Below are 18,979 nucleotides of genomic sequence, written 5' to 3'. Positions count from 1 at the left end.
CAGTCAGGAGGAGAGGAAAAAAAGGCGATTTGCTGCTTTACAGACAGAGATGGGAGGAAAAAAGCGGGCAACTTGCAATCAGCAGAGTCCTAGAGTGGCCCCAAACCATAAAGGTCATAGAGTTGGGGGTTGCTCACTTTTCCGGTTTCCGGTTTCGTGCCGGGGCAGAGCGTTGAGTTCCGTTTCCGGGAGCGATATTGCCAGTTGCAGAGCGCGCGGGAAGAGCGGTTGCGACCCGGTAGGTGAGTTGCAGAGAGGATAGTTCCGTAATAATAATAATAATAATAATAATTAATAACAGCAATAAAAATAAGAATTTCTGGCAATAATAAGAATAAGAGAGAGATGAGCAGGTATCTGATCCTGTTTGCCAGCAAAGCCCCACTGAATTCAACGGGGCTGGCTCCCTAGAGAGGCTGCTTAGGATTGCTGCCACGTGTTTACCCAGAAGTAAGGCCCCGTGGGATTCAATGAGGATCCTTCCCAAGTAAGGGTTGCAGGTTATAATCCTGTACCCGCTTCTCTGGGAATAAGCCCCCCATTGAACTTTGTGGGGGTCGCCTCTGGGCGGACATGTAGAGAATTGGGCTCTAAATTTAGAAACTGGGGGGGTGTTTACCGCCCGCCATATCGACTGGGGAGATCTCTATTCCTAAACTGATCCTAAAAGGATCCCCCTTTCTGGTTTCCTAAATCGATTGGGTCTAGATTTGGGATGTCGTGTTTTCTATTTCCCAAAGGAGCTGGGAAGCGTCCCACGTTAATGTTAGCTCGCATCCTGGCATGTAGATTTTTTAAGTCTCCTCTCTCTGTGATTTTTAACTTATTTTAAACTGTTTTTTCCGTTCTGTTGTAATTGTTGTAACCTGTCCTGTGACCTTGGAGTGGAGGGCAGGTAATAATAAATCATAGTAAGTCCTACTCAGGGTGGGCCCATTAAGTTAGTCATGTCTATTAAGTTGCCTATCTGGAGGGTGTTCAGTTGGTGGGGGGCTGTTCTAAAAGCGCATTCACCCCCCCAAAAAAAACAAGATTCCTTGGCATATTCCTGTATCTACAATTCAGTGTATACTTGGCAGTTTTTGTTTTTATTATTTATATTATTATTAATTGAATTAATCTTGTTGAGTTTAGTGGGGCTATGTGTTTAGAATTTTCATTTTTTTTTTATAAAATTTTTATTGGTTTTACAAAAGTTTTTATAACAAACAAACATAAAGAAAACAGACAAACAAACAAATATAATTTCATAATGTCCTTTCATAAACTTCTTTCCTCGGACTTCCCCATACCTCCCCTTTCTGCATCCTCATGTCCAAATTTTATAGCAACTTGTAAATGTTTTTTCCCGTCCTAATTCATCATAGTCCTTTCTTAATCTAATCTTATATTACTGCAACCCTTTCTCTCTATAAAATCTCGACATTCTAAGCTTCATCAAGTTTATAATAGTCCTTAAGATAAATCTTAAATTTCTTCCAGTCTTCTTCCGCAGTCTCCTTTCCCTGGTCACGAATTCTGCTCGTCATTTCCGCCAATGTCATATAGTCAATCACTTTCATCTGCCATTCTTCCAAGGTGGGTAAATCTTGTGTCTTCCAATACTTTGCGATCAGTATTCTTGCTGCTGTTGTTGCATACATGAAAAAAGTTCTATCCTTTTTTGGCACCAATTGGCCGACAATGCCCAAGAGAAAGGCCTCTGGTTTCTTAAGGAAGGTATATTTAAATACCTTTTTCATTTCATTATATATCATTTCCCAGAAAGCCTTAATCTTCGGGCATGTCCACCAAAGATGATAAAAAGTACCTTCAGTTTCCTTACATTTCCAACATTTGTTATCAGGCAAATGGTAAATTTTTGCTAGCTTAACTGGGGTCATGTACCACCTATAGATCATTTTCATCACATTTTCCTTTAAAGCATTACATGCCGTAAATTTAATACCGGTGTTCCACAACCTTTCCCAGTCAGCAGACATAATATTATGACCAATGTCCTGTGCCCACTTAATCATAGCTGATTTAACTGTTTCGTCTTGTGTATTCCATTTCAACAGCAGGTTATACATTCTTGACAAATTCTTAGTATTGGGTTCTAACAATTCTGTCTCAAGTTTTGATTTTTCCACCTGGAAGCCAATTTTCCTGTCTTGTTTAAAAACCTCCATTATTTGATAATAGTGGAGCCAATCTTGTACTTTGGGTTTTAGTTTTTCATGGCTCTTTAATTTCAATTTCTCTCCATCCTGTTCTAAAATCTCACAATACTTTGGCCATCCGACCTCCATATTGACTTTCTTGTGGGCCTTAGCCTCTAAGGGTGACAACCATCTAGGGGTTTTGTTTTCCAACAGATCTTTATATCTCATCCAAACATTAAACAACGCTTTCCTTACAATATGATTTTTAAAGGCACTATGCACTTTGATTTTGTCATACCATAGATATGCATGCCAGCCAAATGCATTATTGAAACCTTCTAAATCCAAGATATCTGTATTCTCGAGGAGCATCCACTCTTTCAGCCAGCAGAATGCTGCTGCTTCATAGTACAATTTTAAGTCCGGCAGGGCAAATCCCCCTCTTTCTTTTGCATCTGTTAATATTTTATATTTTATTCTGGGCTTTTTGCCCTGCCAGACAAATTTCGCAATGTCTTTCTGCCACCTCTTGAAACAGTCCATCTTGTCAATAATCTGCAAAGTTTGAAATAAAAATAACATTCTAGGCAATACATTCATCTTAATCACTGCAATTCGGCCTAACATTGACAATCTCAAATTTGACCATATTTCTAGATCCTTTTTAATTTCTGACCAACATTTTTCATAGTTGTCCTTATACAAATTCAAGTTTTTAGATGTTAAATTAACCCCTAGATATTTCACCTTTTTAACTACCATCAAACCTGTCTCTTCTTGAAACTTATTCTTGTCCATGTCTGTTAGGTTTTTCCCTAAGACTTTAGTTTTTTGTTTATTCAATTTAAATCCAGCTACCTGTCCAAATTGTTGGATTATTTCCAACACTCTTTTTGTACTAGTGTTTGGCTCTTGCAAGGTCAATACAAGGTCATCTGCAAACGCTCTCAACTTATAATGTTTGGCTCCGACCTTTACACCTTTAACTTGCTGGTCCTCTCTAATCATGTTCAGCAGCACCTCCAGGACCGAAATAAAAAGCAATGGAGAAATTGGGCACCCCTGTCGTGTTCCTTTTTCTATCTTAAGTTCCTCAGTTATTACATTGTTTACAATCAACTTAGCTTTTTGTTCGGAATATATTGCACCCACACCATTCTCAAATCCTTGTCCTACCCCCATCCCATGAAGATTCTTTTTCATAAAACTCCACGAAATATTGTCAAAGGCTTTCTCCGCATCCACAAATATCAAGACTGCTTTAGTATTTATGTTCACCTCTAACTTTTCCAAAATGTCTATTATATTCCTAACATTGTCTGAGAGGTGTCTCTTTGGGAGAAAGCCTGCTTGGTCTCTGTGAATCTTCTCCATCAGTACTCTTTTAAATCTTTTTGCTAAAATGTCTGCAAAAATTTTGTAATCCACATTGAGTAACGAAATTGGGCGGTAGTTCTTTAGTTGAGTCTTTTCAGTCTCTGTCTTTGGTATGAGTGAAATATATGCTTCTTTCCACGATTCGGGTGCCCTTTTTCCCTCTAAGATCTCGTTGCAGACGTCCTTTAACGGTTGTATCAGCCATTCCTTTAAAGATTTGTAATATCTGGAAGTCAGTCCGTCTGGCCCTGGAGATTTGCCCAATTGCATGTCCTGAATGGCACCCTCTATCTCTTGTTCTGTAATTCTCTGGTTTAGATCCATCTTGCTTTGATGAGAGATTTTCTGTAATCCAAATTTATTAAGGAATTTATCTATGTCCTCTTCATTTTGTAATCCTTGAGAATAAAGTTTTTTGAAATAGCTCACAAAGCAATTTCTTATCTCGTTGGGTTTAGATTTAATCTTTCTGTGTTTAGAATTTTCAGTCCCCGTGAAAGCAAACATTTAATCGCCACTAAAATTTTGTTACTTGCCTATGATACTCAAACTCAAAAATGTTTAAACATTGTATTATTATTATTATTATTTTCTTTTTTATATAAGAATGTGTCATTGATAAAAATGTAAAACTCAATAAAAATTACAGTGGTACCTCGGGTTACAGACGCCTCAGGTTACAGACTCCGCTAACCCAGAAATAGTACCTTGGGTTAAGAACTTTGCTTCAGGATGAGAACAGAAATTGCATGGCGGCAGCATGAGGCCCCATTAGTTAAAGTGGTGCTTCAGGTTAAGAACAGTTTCAGGTTAAGAATGGACCTCCAGAACGAATTAAGTTCTTAACCCGAGGTACCACTGTATTTTTAAAAAACAACAAAGTTTAGTGGCGACTAGTTGAAACTTTAGTTTTACCCAAATAGCAAGTTCTAACTGCCATGCTGAGTTGTTGATCTGCTGTTTACAAATAAATACAGTGCACCATCTGGATACGAACTTAATTCGCCCCAGGGGTCCATACTTACCCTGAAAAGTCCGTATCCAGAGGCGCCGCTTCTGCGCACGTGTATAGCACAATAGAGCGTTTCTGAGCATACATGCAGTGCGCAGAGTGTTTTTGCAGATGCGCACGCAGAGAAACCTGGAAGTGTTTGCCGCGTTCGCAACCCAAAATTACGTTACGGAGGTACCACTGTACATCTATTGGGGGAAAAAATGTTTAACTGTTTAAAAAAACCAAAAAATCTCAAGTTTTTTGTAACCTTCGTTTGAGGAGCCATTTGACACCTAGCTTATATATCTGAGTTTCTGGCACTGGTGTTGCCCTCCCTGTGGCATCTGAAATGCCACTCTGGGATTTGAGATGGTGGATGGATCTCATTGGTGCTGCTGTGTTTATTTTCTTAGATCCAATGATGGTTGAACAAGAGGGCGCGGATTGCAAGCCGATGATGGATGATGGAGGAGGAAGTCAGTCTTTTGAAGCATTGTATTCCCTCGGAAGCTCGGGAGATTGGCTTGATGTGAAGGAGGAACCTCAAGAGAATTCAACCCAGCTATGGGAAACACAGTGGCAACAGTACTTGAATACAGTGGAGCTTCCTCCCTCGGGAGCCCCGCAGGAACCCACCCCGTGGGACGATGCTCCGACCTTCCTGGCCTCCTTCGAGCAAGTGGCTGAAGCCTACCGGTGGCCCAAGGAAGAGTGGGCAGCCCGGCTCCTGCCTGCGCTGGGTGGCGAAGCCGAGCAGGCCTTTAAAAGCCTGGAGGGCCCAGACAGAGAGGATTATGGGAAGGTAAAGGCCGCCATTTTGCAAGGAGACACCATGAGCAGGGAGAAGCACCGCCAGCACTTCCGGTGTTTCAGCTACCAGGAGGCCGAAGGGCCCAGAGGGGCCTACACCCGGCTGCAGGAGCTTTGCTACCGGTGGCTGAAAGTTGAGAGGCACTCCAAGGAGGAGATTCTGGAGCTGCTGATCCTGGAGCAGTTCCTGGCTGTTCTGCCGCCAGAGATGCAGAGCTGGATGAAGGAGCACTCCCTCGAGAGCAGCACCCATGCCGTGTCCCTGGCCGAGGATTTCCTGATCAGGCACCTGGTGCCCGAGAGAAGAGAAGAGCAGGTAAGAGAGAGCTGAATCAAGGACAAAATCGGTCTCTGCCTTTAAAACGGGCCTTAACTCCCAAGTGGACAATTTCCATAGCGCTTAGAAATACCGTAGTTTTCGCTCCATAACACGCGTTTTTTTCCTCCTAGAAAGTAAGGGGAAATGTCTGTGTGTGTTACGGAGCGAATGCTTCCCTCCTCCGTGGTTTCCAGCGGGAGAAGAGCCGCTGAATGGGGAGGAGAGAGGGACAGAGTGCCTGCTTCTTTAAAGGAGCAAAGCGGGAGGGGAGAGGAGCCGCTTACATGAGTGTAAGCAGCTCCTGTCCGGTTGGCTCCTTTAAAGCAAGCAGGTTCTGCTTCTCTCCCTCCTCCCCACTCAGCAGCTCTTCTCCCGCTTTGCTGGAAATAGCAGGAAAGATTTTCAGCTCGCTAAGGGGGGGGGAGAGAGAGAGAGAGAAGCAGAGCCTGCTTGCTTTAAAGGAGCAAAGTGGGAGAGGAGCCGCTTACACTCCTGTCCGGTTGGCTCCTTTAAAGCAAGCTGGCTCTCTGTATCTCTCTCCTCCCGCTTTGCTGGAAATAGCAGGCAAGATTTTCAGTCTCCTCCCGCTTTGCTTTTAAGCTCTTAAGGGAGGGGGAGGGAGAGAAGCAGAACCTGCTTGCTTTAAAGGAGCCTACCGGACAGGAGCCGCTTACACTCGTGTAAGCAGCTCCTGTCCGGTAGGCTCCTTTAAAGCAAGCAGGCTCTCTGTCCCTTCAGCAAAGTTTTTCAGCTTGCTAAGGGGGGGGGGGGAGAGCAGAGCCTGCTCCATGCGTGCTCCTTGTCCCTTGAGTGCTTTTCCTTCCCTCCCCACTTAAAACATGGTTACAAAGCACAGATCCACATGGATCCTCAGGATTTTTGCACTGGGTCACCCCAAATTCACTATCAGATCACATAGCATGTCCATGGCTACAGTTTGTACCAAAAAAATCACGCACCCACTGTTACCTGGGGCTGCAGTGGTGCAAAAACATGGTTACAAACATGGATCCTCAGGATTTTTGCATTGGGCTACCCCAAACTCACTGTCAGATCACATGTCTGTGGCCATAGCATGAACCACAAAAATCATACATCCACTGTTTCGTTTAGAATATTTTTTTTCTTGTTTTCCTCCTCTAAAAACTACATGCGTGTTATGGCCGGGTGCGTGTTATCGAGCGAAAAATACGGTAACTCGGATCTTGTTAAAAGAAAATCTGTTAAAAATGATGTATAGATGGTACCACACACCAATTAAAGTGACAAAGATGTATAAAACAGGAGAAAAGAATTGCTGGAAGTGTGGGGTGAAAGAAGGTAGCTTCTTTCACATGTGGTGGTCATGCGACAAGGTGAAAACTTATTGGGAAAGTATCTATAATGAATTAAAGAAGAGATTTTGGTATACATTTTTGGAAAAACCAGAGGCATTCTTGTTGGGGATGGTGGGAGAGGACATTGATAAGAAGGACCAGAAATTGTTCTTATATGCGGCGGCAGCAGCGAGGTTACTGCTGGCTCAGGTGTGGAAACAGCAACAAATGTCAACAGTAGAAGAGTGGCAATACAAGGTCATGGAATATGCAGAAATAGCCAAATGGGGAAAATTCAACAGCAGGGCAATGAAACATTTCAAAAAGAATGGGAAAAATTTATGGCATATATAGGATAAGGTGAAATAGTGAAGCCAGTAGAGTGGAAATAAACCTCATAATGGGAAAATAAAAAGAAATTTTATTGGACATTAATGATAATATGAACTAAAACATAAAATGTAAACAAGGTAATTAACAGTATTTGTAAATGAACATAGACAGGCAACAAGTTTTGTACATAGAGAAAGATTTATTTGTATACAGACACTGTATGGATAAAGATGGAAGAAGAAGAACGATATACAAAATGGGTAAAGACAATGCGAAAAAGTTAGAGACGATATAAAAAAGCAGGAAGGAGGGAAGTCAGCTCTTAGGAGCAAGTATAAATGTAATATGTGTATATATAGTATGTAATTAAAAAACTAATAAAGAATATCATGGAGGGGATAGAAATAACTCGGGTCTCAAATATTTGAAAGACCACCTCTTTTCCTACAGACCTCCCCAGGTGTTAAGATAAGGAGAGAAGGCCCTCTTGGTAGCTCCACCACCCTCAGAATTTGGGGGGTGGTGGTCTGGGAATGGGCACTTTCGCTCTACAGCCTTTGTTGTACAATCGCACCTTGGTTTTTGAACAGCTCAGTTCTCAAACATTTTGGCTCCCAAGCGCCGCAAACCTTGAAGTGAGTGTTGCAGGTTGCGAACTACAGTGGTACCTCTGGTTGCGAACGGGATCCATTCCGGAGGCCCGTTCGCCACCTGAAAGGAACGCAACCCGTGTCCGCGTGGGTCGCGATTCGCCGCTTCTGCGCATGCACGTGACATCATTTTGCGGGTCTTCACATGCGTGAGCGGCGAAAGCAGGAAGTAACCCTTTCTGATACTTCCGGGTCGCCCCAGGACGCAACCTGAAAACACTCAACCTGAAGCAAACGTAACATGAGGCATGCCTGTATTTGTGGAAGCCAAACGTCTTCCGCGGCTTATGATTGGCTGCAGGAGCTTCCTGCAGCCTATTGGAAGCTGCACCTTGGTTTTCAAACATTTTGGAAATCGAACGGACTTCCGGAATGGATTCCGCTCGAGAACCAAGGTGCGAATGTATCCTGAAGCTGCACCTTGGTGCTGGGACCTGCCTTTGGAATTTACAAAAACATTATAAGCTGTATGAATGCTAAGAGAATGCATGATAGGAAACAACATGGCATCAGTAATTTAGTTGTAAGATGTATGAATAAGTGATGATTAAGAGAAGGATGAAATTTGAAGTAATATTATGTTTAAGTTAAGCAGTTCAGTACATGATAAAATATTGAAAATTTGGGACATAATATCTGAGAACTATAAAATAAGATTTGAAATAAGGTAATAATTTGCTGCTTATAACTATATGACTGAGAACGCAGGAAAGGGTGATGTGAGGAAGTCCAAAGATTATGAAAATAAGATTTAAGGATAAATTGATTTTTTTGTACTTTTTTCTTTTCATGTTATGTTTATTCTCTAAATTCTTTCTGTTTTCTTTGTTATGGTGTATGGTGATGGTATTTTATATGTTTGTTGGTTTGTTGTTCTTATGTTTAAAATTTGCAATAAATATTTTATAAAAAAAATGGAATGATCTCACCTGGTGCTGGTTCAGTCAGCTTAAAAAAATGTCAGAGAGACAGTGTGGTTAGCGTGGGAGTGAGAAGACCTGAGTTCAAATTCCCGTTTAGCTCCGTTGCCGTCTTGCTCTCTTGTAGCCTGTTCTCTCTCACAGGGTTGTGACAGGGAGAACATTGGATCAGTGCATTGTGGTGAGGGTGGACCTCCCCGATGTATTTTTGATTAGTGAACAAAGCTAAAATTTAAAGGTAACTTAAATAAATTTGCTAAATTGAACCCACAGGGCAGCAGATTTTTCCCCAGCAAATCCACATCACTGGAGATGACTTTTTAAAAATCTCATACATTTTTACCCCAATTTCCACAAAAGTTTATATCCTGCGGCCTGCGCTTCCTCCCAGAAGTGCTCAGGGTAGCAAACACAGCTGTGTTAAAGCAGCAAGATTAAAATACCTGTTTAAAACATCTAAAAACAGCAACACACACACAAATGTAAAGCTGGTGTACAACAACAACAACAAAAAGATGGAACCAAATCACATGTCAGCCTGCCAAAACAGAAAAGTCATGTAGATTTTCCAGAAAACTTCCGCTGGATTCCCCAGGAAAAAATCCTAAATTGGTGATTTAGCAGGTTTATTTAAGCGACTTTTACATTTCAGTTTCCTCCACTGAAAATGAACCATGTTACATTTCCATACTGTGCAAATATCTCTAATAGGTGCTAAATGATCAAAGGGAATGGTTGATGGGTTTTGCATTATTCTTGTAGGTGGCTGCGCTCCCAGAGGAAGGATCTGTGAATCTTCAGGAGACAGAGAGTGAATCATGGGAGGATGACACTGACGTTGGTAAGAATTCCTTCAACCAGAGTTTCTTTCTGCAAGCGTTTGGGCTTTCCCCCACAAGGCTGTGGATACGTTCCTCTTAGTATGTGGCTGTTTTGGACGCAGCGGAATGGCACGCTCAGCCTGATCGTTAGAAATAGAAGGAAATGGTTACAGAGGTTAGCAGGCACAACCTGGATAATGCTATCCACCAGCCAACAAAATCAAACTAAGTTGGGTAAGAATCTTTTTTAAAAAAATCTGAAACACTTCTAAATATCTTAAGTAGATGAAATACAGTTTTGATCCGGTGTAAAGATACATTCAAAACAGATAAAATTGCAAAGCGTCATGCATAAAAATAAAAGAATAGGATTTTTAAAATTTAAATCGGATTTTTAAAATAAAATGCTTTTGGAGGAAACATCTTTCTAAAGATAGTTTTCTATTTAAGTTACATTATAGTCCAAAGGCTATTCTTCAGGAAATAAGGGTTTGTTTTAAATTTTTCATGTGTGCTAAAACTCAGTCTTAAGGTTTTGTTTTTAAAAATATGTTTAACCACATCAGTTAACAAACATGGATACATATGCTATAATGTTATTGCTATAGTTAAATAAATTGTTTAAATTGTTATTAAGGAAATGATTGTTTTTCTCCTTCCTGTAAAGCACAGCAGAAAAGTTGTCCAAATATAAACAGTTAACTTATTAAACCTCAATATAATTTCATAATTATCTGTCTATGTATTTCTAATAGTATAACCAAATCTGTAATTTTTTATATAACTGTAGAAACTACTCTGAAAATTTATTATTCCAAAAATGAAACCTTCATCTGGTTGTAAATATTAAGATTATACCAGCAAGAATGAGTCTTTCTGTAAAAAAAGAGAAGGAAAAAAAAGATTTACATTAAGTCTTACTGACTAATGATTTAAATCAAATCTACCCTGTTGCAAAGAAAGTACAATAACAATCTGACCTTTCTATTCAGGTCAAAGCTTGAAGAAAATCCTTATAGAATCAAAACGTAACCGTGAAATTTGTCAAAGGCCAATAGTCAAAATACAGTGGTACCTCTGGTTGCGAACGGGATCTGTTCCGGAGGCCCATTCGCAACATGAGCAGAACGCAACCTGCGTCTGCATGGGTCGCGATTTGCCGCTTCTGCGCATGCGCGTGATGTCATTTTGAGCGTCTGTGCATGCGCGAGTGGCAAAACACAGAAGTAACCCTTTCCAGTACTTCCAGGTCGCCACAGAACGCAACCTGAAAAGATTTAACCTGAAGCAAACGTAACAAGAGGTATGACTGTAGATAAAACTACAAAGATGAGAGTTAGTAATTACCGTATTTTTTGCACCATAACACTCACTTTTTTCCTCCTAAAAAGTAAGGGGAAATGTCTGTGCGTGTTATGGAGGGAATGCCTATGGGTGGCATGCCTACAGATTTTCCTCCTCTAAAAACTATGTGCGTGTTATGGTCGGGTGCGTGTTATAGAGTGAAAAATACGGTATTTACTGTTACCTACATTGGCTCCCAGTACGTTTCCGAGCACAATTCAAAGTGTTGGTGCTGACCTTTAAAGCCCTAAACGGCCTCGGTCCAGTATATCTGAAGGAGCGTCTCCACCCCCATCATTCTACCCAGACACTGAGGTCCAGCACCGAGGGCCTTCTGGCAGTTCCCTTGCTGCGACGAGCCAAGTTACAGGGAACCAGGCAGAGGGCCTTCTCGGTAGTGGTGCCCTCCCTGTGGAATGCCCTCCCACCAGATGTCAAAGAGAAAAACAACTACCAGACTTTTAGAAGACATCTGAAGGCAGCCCTGTTTAGGGAAGCTTTTAACGTTTGATGTATTGCAGTGTTTAAATATTTTTTTGGGAAGCTGCCCAGAGTGGCTGGGGAAGCCCAGCCAGATGGGCGGGGTATAAATAATAATTTAGTATTATTATTGTTGTTGTTGTTGTTTCTGGCAAGACTTAGTGTCAGAGCTGCCCGAGGTCCCAGCTCACAAAGGACCAACGCCAGTTCGTTGTTATATACAAAAGTCTTTATTGAAGTTCAGTTTGTCTTTCACATCAGCAGCGTGCAGCTCTACGTCTGAAACTCTAGACCGCCGAAGCTCCATCTGAGTCTCCTCCCCCCAGACACCAGTTTAAAACTCTAGCCTTGCTCCACCTCTTCCTTTGCTCTTTCCTCCTCTGGGTCCGCCTGTCAGCTGGGGTCTCGCCCTTCCTAGACTCTTCTGACGCTGAGTCCCCTGATTCCTCCCCCTGCCTCCGGCGGGCTTTAGGACCTGGTTCCCCATCCGGGTTTTCTGCTGTCCTGCGCGCCTGTACATTTGAACTTGGCGCGCGCGCCCAGCCGGCAACCTTCCTCCTGACCGTTACACTGCTTCTGTCACTGCTTCCCCCTTTGGGGAGGCTAGCTGGACCTGACCTCCCCTCCGTTCCCCCACTCTCCGACAGAGGCGTGGTCAGTCCCGACTCATCTCTCCCTGCTGGAGGAGACGCTGCCCCTGACGCCTGGGACTCTACCGCCCCCCCACTATGCTCTGGTGGGGAAGCTGGTCCTGATCTCCAGCTGCTGCTTTGGGAGTCCCCGCTGGCCCCCCGTTTTTGGTGTGTCCCCCCTGGGACCCCCCTTGCCCTGACCATCGGCGCCTCCTTCTGGGAATCTTCTGATTCGCTGGAGAAGCTCATGGAATCTCTCGGTTCACTGCCATACTCCCCTACACTGCCCTCAGATCCTTTCTCTTCGCTCTCCATCTCCTCTCTCTCCTGTGCCTCTGCTCCTGAGCCCCTGACACTTAGGTAGACAGAAAATGTCCTTCATCATTCTCTTGGTCCATGTAAACGCTTAACAGGAGAACTCTTTGTCATTTCAACAGATCTTGGGACAGTGCAGGAAGATGGAAGCGAGAATTATCTGCCTGAAGAGAATGGGCAAGAGAACCATCTACCTGAGATGGGGCCATGGGGTGTGTCGGCAGAGAAAGCAAAGGACAACAGTCCCCAGTATTGGAAGGAGGGAGACGTCTTGGAGAATAGTCACAGAGCGGAACGGCAGCAGGTGATCTACCTGAGGAAAGATGAGCAAAGATCTGTTCTTTGTGAGAAGGTTGGCAGGGAAGCAAGTGTAACTGTGATCTACCAGGGAACCATCAATGGCAAGAGAAGTGGGAAGGCCTCACGCACTCGGGGAAAACTGCACAAATGTTCCCACTGTGAGAAAACCTTTAGTTGCCCAACGCACCTGAGAAAACACCTGATAGTGCATTCGGCTGAGAAGCCCCTTAAAAATCTCGGAAGAGACCACACTGGAGAGGAACCCTATAAATGCACAGATTGCGGAGAGAGTTTCTCACAGAGCTCATCTCTTGACAGCCACAGAAAGGAGGTGCATCAGGAAATGAAATCTGCCACCCTGCGGAAAAATGTATTTGGTGGGCAGAAGGGCTACCACACATGCCCCGACTGCGGGAAAATGTTCTTCAAGCCATCACAGCTGAAAATACATAAACGTCTCCACTCTGGAGAGAAACCCTATCGGTGTATGGATTGCGGAGAGTGTTTTATGTGGCAGTCAAGTTATATTCGCCATGGGAAGGTGTGTTGCCAGCGAAAGAAATTGACCCTCCCCCTGCCAAAAGAATCTAGTGGACAAGGGAGATCCTACCCGTGCCCTGAGAGTGTGAAAACGTTTGACAGGCCATCGCGCCTAATAAGACACCAAGTTGTTCACACTGGAGAGAAACCTTATAAACGTGCTGATTGTGGGATGTGCCTCACCCAAAGCTCATCTCTTGACTGTCATAGAAAACGGATTCACCAGGGAAAGAGACTGGTCCCTCTTCTGAAAAAACTGCCCAGCACGCGACCCTCCCGATGCTGTGAGTGTGGAAGAAGGTTCAGCAAGGCTTCGCACCTCCTAAGACATTGCCTCCGCACTGGAGAGGGGATCTACAAATGTGCTGACTGTGGCAAGTGTTTCTCACGGAGCTCCTGTCTTGCCAGTCACAGAAAGGAGATGCATCAGGAAATGAAATCTTCCCCCCTCCAGAACAACATATCTGGTGGGCAGGAGAAAGGTCACCCGTGCCCGGAGTGCGGGAAAATATGCTCCCACTCATCAGTGCTAAAAGCACATCAGCGGATTCACACTGGAGAGAAACCCTATCAGTGTGCCGATTGCGGGGAGTGTTTCATGTGGGGTTCTTCTCTTTCCCGTCATAGGCAGAAGGCTCACCAGGGACAGAAAGTGGTCCCCCTTTCGCACAAAGTATCCAGCGGACAAGGGAAATCATGCCCGTGTCCCGAGTGTGGGCTAGAGTGCAGGTGGATATCGCAACTAATAAGACATCAGCGCACCCACACTGGAGAGAAACCCTTCAAGTGCCCCGATTGTGGAAAGTGTTTCAGATGGAATTCGTATCTTGCTTGGCATAGGAGAAACTGTCATGGGGGAATGAAATTGGTCCCCGATGTGCAAGGGGGGGCCTCCCCACAACCTGAGCATGGGCAAACATTCAGCAAGACGTCCCACCTAATGAGACGTCAAGAGATCCACACAGAGAAGAGCCGCCACAGCTGCGCCGACTGCGGGAAAAGTTTTGGTCGAGCGTCGCACCTCATGAGACACCAGAGAATCCACACAGAGAAGCAGCACAAATGCCCCGACTGCAGGAAATGTTTTGGTCAAGAGTTGCACCTCGCAAGTCACCAGAGAATCCACACGGGAGAGAAGAGGCACAAATGCCCCGACTGCGGGAAAGGCTTTGATCGAGTCTCACGCCTCGCAAGACACCAGAAAATCTGGATGGGAAAGAAGTTTTACAAATGCTCCGAATGTGAGGAGAGTTTTTTTTGCAGGGCCAGCCTTGCGAAACACAAGACGTCTCACTCTGAATTGTAGGCCTTCGAGAGTGAGTCTGAGCAACTTAACAGGGGGGGGATCACCACAGAAAAGGCCTCCCCCCCCCCACTGCTGACTTCCAAATCTCCTGGCTCATTTCGATTTGTTTAGTTTAATCAGACAAAATGCCAACTTGTTTACTAGCCTATTGGTAAAAAGACTGTAATATAGTTCCAAAATGTATTCATTTAGACCTGGTAGGTTTTATTAAGGACAGGTCGGTTTCTGACCCAATCCATAAACGTTGAATTTAGTCTGTTACATAAAGTAACATAAAATTCCCTCTCTCTCTAGAGTAAGCTTTTGATAACAAATTTGTAACTTTCAAAGCATCAAAATATGAGAGGGAAATTCTTAGGTGTGGTGCCGTGATTATATGCTAACAATGTGGTTAAGCAAATTATTGAAAAATCAGCAATGTTTTGGACTTTCCAGAGAACAACAAAAAAGTAACTCATTTGGTACCACTTTCAGTAAACAACAGTGTCATAGGAGTGCTTATCCCTAAAAACGTCTCAAAATGATTTTTTAAATCCTTTTTAAATAAATGTTAAGTAATGTTGGGAGTGGTGGTGGGAATTTTTTTTCAGTATGGCACGGCTAGGAAGAGTAGCTGCCATAAAATTGTTAGACCCAAATTCATATCAATTTAAAGTTCTGCTCACTGAGATTCCGAAAGCTAAACTTGTGGCAGAATTTATTCAATTCATGTATATGGGGGGTGGGGGGGAGGGAATCAAGATTTACAGCCAAAGTTATCTACAGCATTTGTAAGGCCTTTCAAAATTATCAGTTGCGGTGATGACGACAAAAAACAATGGATTGAAATGGAAAAACAACTGAATACCTTTAAACAAAATTAGAGCAAATTCATTTATCTCCACTAGAGAATTTACGACCCTTTCCTAAAATGTACCTTTAAATTTTGGATTGAAAAACTGAATGTGTGGACACTTAATTCATCCCAAGCATTTATCATCCTCTCTTTCTATAAGTGTCATCAATCTGTCAATTGAGAAAGGAACTATATCTAGCATAATAAATACCTTCATAATTAAAATCCGGCCAACAATTAAAAAAATAAAATATCAGGCACTCCTGGTATAATATACACCAAATTCTTCATTTTGGGACAACCCCCCCCCCCGTCATGAAACGCAGGCTAATATGGAAATTAATGAATATGGAAATGCTAATTACACAGTGTAAGAACCCAGTTTCTTAAGGGACATAGTTACCAATACTTATATGGGCTATCAAACTGTTAGAGTAGAAAAAAAACTCAGATCCAAAAACTCACACCTTTTTTATATACAAATTTGTTTAAAGAAAAGAGAGAGGGAAGGAGGGAGGGAGCCAAATGATTAGCTCACATGCACAGCACAATAAACATCAGTGCATCCATCTTAATTTACACATACATTGATAATACGTGCTCCAAATGTTCAAATCCGTCACCAAACGAGGTTGGCGTACATAGAGTTAGTGTTTCTGTGACTTTGATTGGAGTTAACCTGCTTTGCCGCCGCTGCATATGTTTCCCCTAGTACAATTTATTCTTTGTAAAATGCATTTTCTGACGCACTCTTTATTTGTCTGTTCTGCTCCTTAAGGTGCTGATCTCCTACTTTACAAGCTTCCAATAAATATTGAGAAACAACAGCAACTATGTCTGGTGTTTTGTTACGATCCAATTACTCCCCCGCTCCCCCAGCAATTTAGTATTACCATTAAATGTTTTCATCTCCTACCTTTCTCCCCGTGTGGAATTCAAGGCAGCTTCCGACGTTTAAAAGCATTATAAAATGCAATAATGTAATAAAAGCAAACTGGTTAAGAACAAAAGCTGAAATACAGCAGAACACATTTAGAACCTGCAATTAAAACATAGTTTGCCCTGAGAGTAGCCCGGATCTTTTGCCCAGCGTGTGACTCAAACCCATGACCCTGAGATTCTTATGCTCTGCTGTCTGAGCTGGGAAGGGGCTCACTGTCTTAGTGCATGAGCAGGTTCATATAGGGAGATACGATCTCTCAGGTGGCCTGGGAGCATAAATGGACACAGACAGGTATTGTAATTGAGAATATTGCCATTGGGCGGCCATTGGTAAATAGCATCTTGCCCTCAGTAAAGGCTATTTGTAAAAAAATTCTCCCTCTGTTCCCATCAGCTGATCTTGTGTACAAAATCCCACATGCGAACCACATCTTCACATCAGGGTGACCCCATAAAGTCAATTTCGCAGGAGCTTCGTTAACTGAACCCCTGCATTTTGTAGGGCTGCCCCAAACCTGAGTAGCTGAAGCAGCCAACAAGGGTTCATAATTAACACCCAAAAATCCCAACAGGACCCAAAATTTCAGGGTTCGCAGCTAATGAGGCTGTGAAATAAGTGGCCTAGCTCCTTCCTTTCTTTGACATGTCTAGAACCCAGAGCCACCTCTGCCGGTGAGGCAACTTGTGTGATATACGAGGTGGACAATTATCCCAAATAAACTTCTGAAATAATGCAGTAATATGGCTTCTCCTCGCCTTCATTTCCCACCAACTCTTATTCAAAGCCACATACCGTACTTCCTCTGACTGGAGAGCTTAATCCTCCATTAATCTGTTTAATCCTCGTACATCAGCGGCTATTGCTGTTCCCTGTGGCAGCAAGTTCCAAAGTTTAGCACTGCTGTGTGAAGTACTTTCTTTTGTCCTAAATCCCAAATGTAACCTTTCCACACATGGGAATTGTTGCATCTCACTCGATCACTTTGGTTGTCGTTTTCTGAGCCTTTTACACAATATATTTTTTAAAGGCAAGATGACCAGAACTCTACACAATGTTCCAAGTCCGGTTACTTTCCTGGATGTCATCTAGACCAGTGTTTTTCAACCACTGTTCCGCGGCGCACTAGTGTGCCGCGAGATGTTGCCTGGTGTGCCGCGAGATGTTGCCTGGAGGGAGGCGGGCGGCGAGAGGCGGCGGCGGCGAGGAGAGGCCGCCCAGCGCGGGGCTCTCGCCGTCTGCCTGCCTGGCTGCCTGCGAGCTCGGTGGGCAGCGCCTCCGTCCGCAGCGCCCGCCTCGCGGCTCTCATTCCCTGCCCCTGCCAAAGCTCACCCAGCCAAGCCGCGCTCTCCTTCCTGCCTCGCTTTGCTGCCTCCTCCCCCCCCACCCCCAAAGCTTGGAGGTTCCCCAGCAAGGGGGAGGGGGAAAAATTGAAACTTACACTTTCGTGCGTCCCTCCCGGCGTGACGCTGCGCGCTGACGTCACGGGGCTGTAATGGTGGTGTGCCTCGAGATTTTTTTCATCAAACAAGTGTGCCTTTGCCCAAAAAAGGTTGGGAAACACTGATCTAGACAATTACCTTCTCAATCCGGCCTGCGGATGGTCCGGGAATCGGCGTGTTTTTATATGAGTAGAATGTGTGGTTTTATTTAAAATGCATCTCTGGGTTATTTGTGGGGCATAGGAATCCGTTCATTTTCCCCCCAAAATATAGTCCGTCCCACCACATGGTCTGAGGGATGGTGGACCGCCCCCCAGGTGAAAAAGGTTGCTGACCCCTGCTCCAATCCATACAATTCCTCTAGCAAACGCAGCAAGTTGATGCTTGATGTTTGCCCCTTAAAGGTATAGTACCTCTGAACAGAGGTATGTGGGTGGCACTGTGGGTTAAACCACAGAGCCTAGGACTTGCCGATCAGAAGGTCGGCAGTTCGAATCCCCGTGACGGGGTGAGCTCCCGTTGTTCGGTCCCTGCTCCTGCCAACCTAGCAGTTCAAAAGCATGTCAAAGTGCAGGTGGATAAATAGGTACTGCTCTGGCGGGAAGGTAAATGGCGTTTCCGTGCGCTGCCGTGATTTGCCAGAAGCGGCTTAGTCATGCTGGCCACATGACCCGGAAGCTGTACGCCGGCTCCCTCAGCCTATAGAGCAAGATGAGCGCCGCAACCCCAGAGTCGGTCACGACTAGACCTAATGGTCAGGGGTCCCTTTACCTTTACCTCTGAACAGGGAGATTTTCTCTGAGCTGCCATGGTGTCCAGACATTCTCCAGTGCACCCAAAGTAACAGCCCCTACATTTAAGTGGAGCTAGCTGCCTCTGTGTCAGGAGAATTATAAATAGAAATGCCAGTTTTGTGGAATGACGGGCTCCCCTGCAAGAAAACATTGCAGTGTGTGCTGTGCTTCTTAGTATGCCTGCCATGCCGTCCAAGATACTCCATTCCGCTTCTCCCTCAGGGATACTCCATTCCATTCCTACTGCCCCAGTTAGGCATGCAGTCCCTCCACCTCTGTGGTCGGCCTTAACTTCAACCTGGCCTCACTATATTTTTGGTCTTTGGCCCACCTTTGCCATGGCGGGGGGCCAGTCTGTCAAAGCGAA

The 18,979-nt window shown here is 44.0% G+C and overlaps 1 protein-coding gene across 1 annotated transcript; it reads left to right on the top strand.

Moving 5' to 3' along the window:
* The first annotated feature begins 164 nt into the window (after window positions 1-164).
* On the top strand, window positions 165-16,261 carry LOC309524626 (uncharacterized protein). Its single transcript, XM_082209407.1, has 4 exons — window positions 165-238; window positions 4,929-5,641; window positions 9,626-9,704; window positions 12,578-16,261. Exons 2-4 carry the CDS (start codon window positions 4,934-4,936, stop codon window positions 14,599-14,601), a joined length of 2,811 nt encoding a protein of 936 aa, XP_082065533.1. The 5' UTR covers window positions 165-238; window positions 4,929-4,933; the 3' UTR covers window positions 14,602-16,261.
* Window positions 16,262-18,979: the final 2,718 nt, after the last annotated feature.

Source organism: Podarcis vaucheri (assembly GCF_965113315.1).
Source record: "Podarcis vaucheri genome assembly, chromosome: 2".
Taxonomy (NCBI): Eukaryota; Metazoa; Chordata; class Lepidosauria; order Squamata; family Lacertidae; genus Podarcis; species Podarcis vaucheri.
The sequence above is the reverse complement of the archived record's forward strand: the minus strand, read 5'-3'. Positions and strand labels throughout refer to the sequence as shown.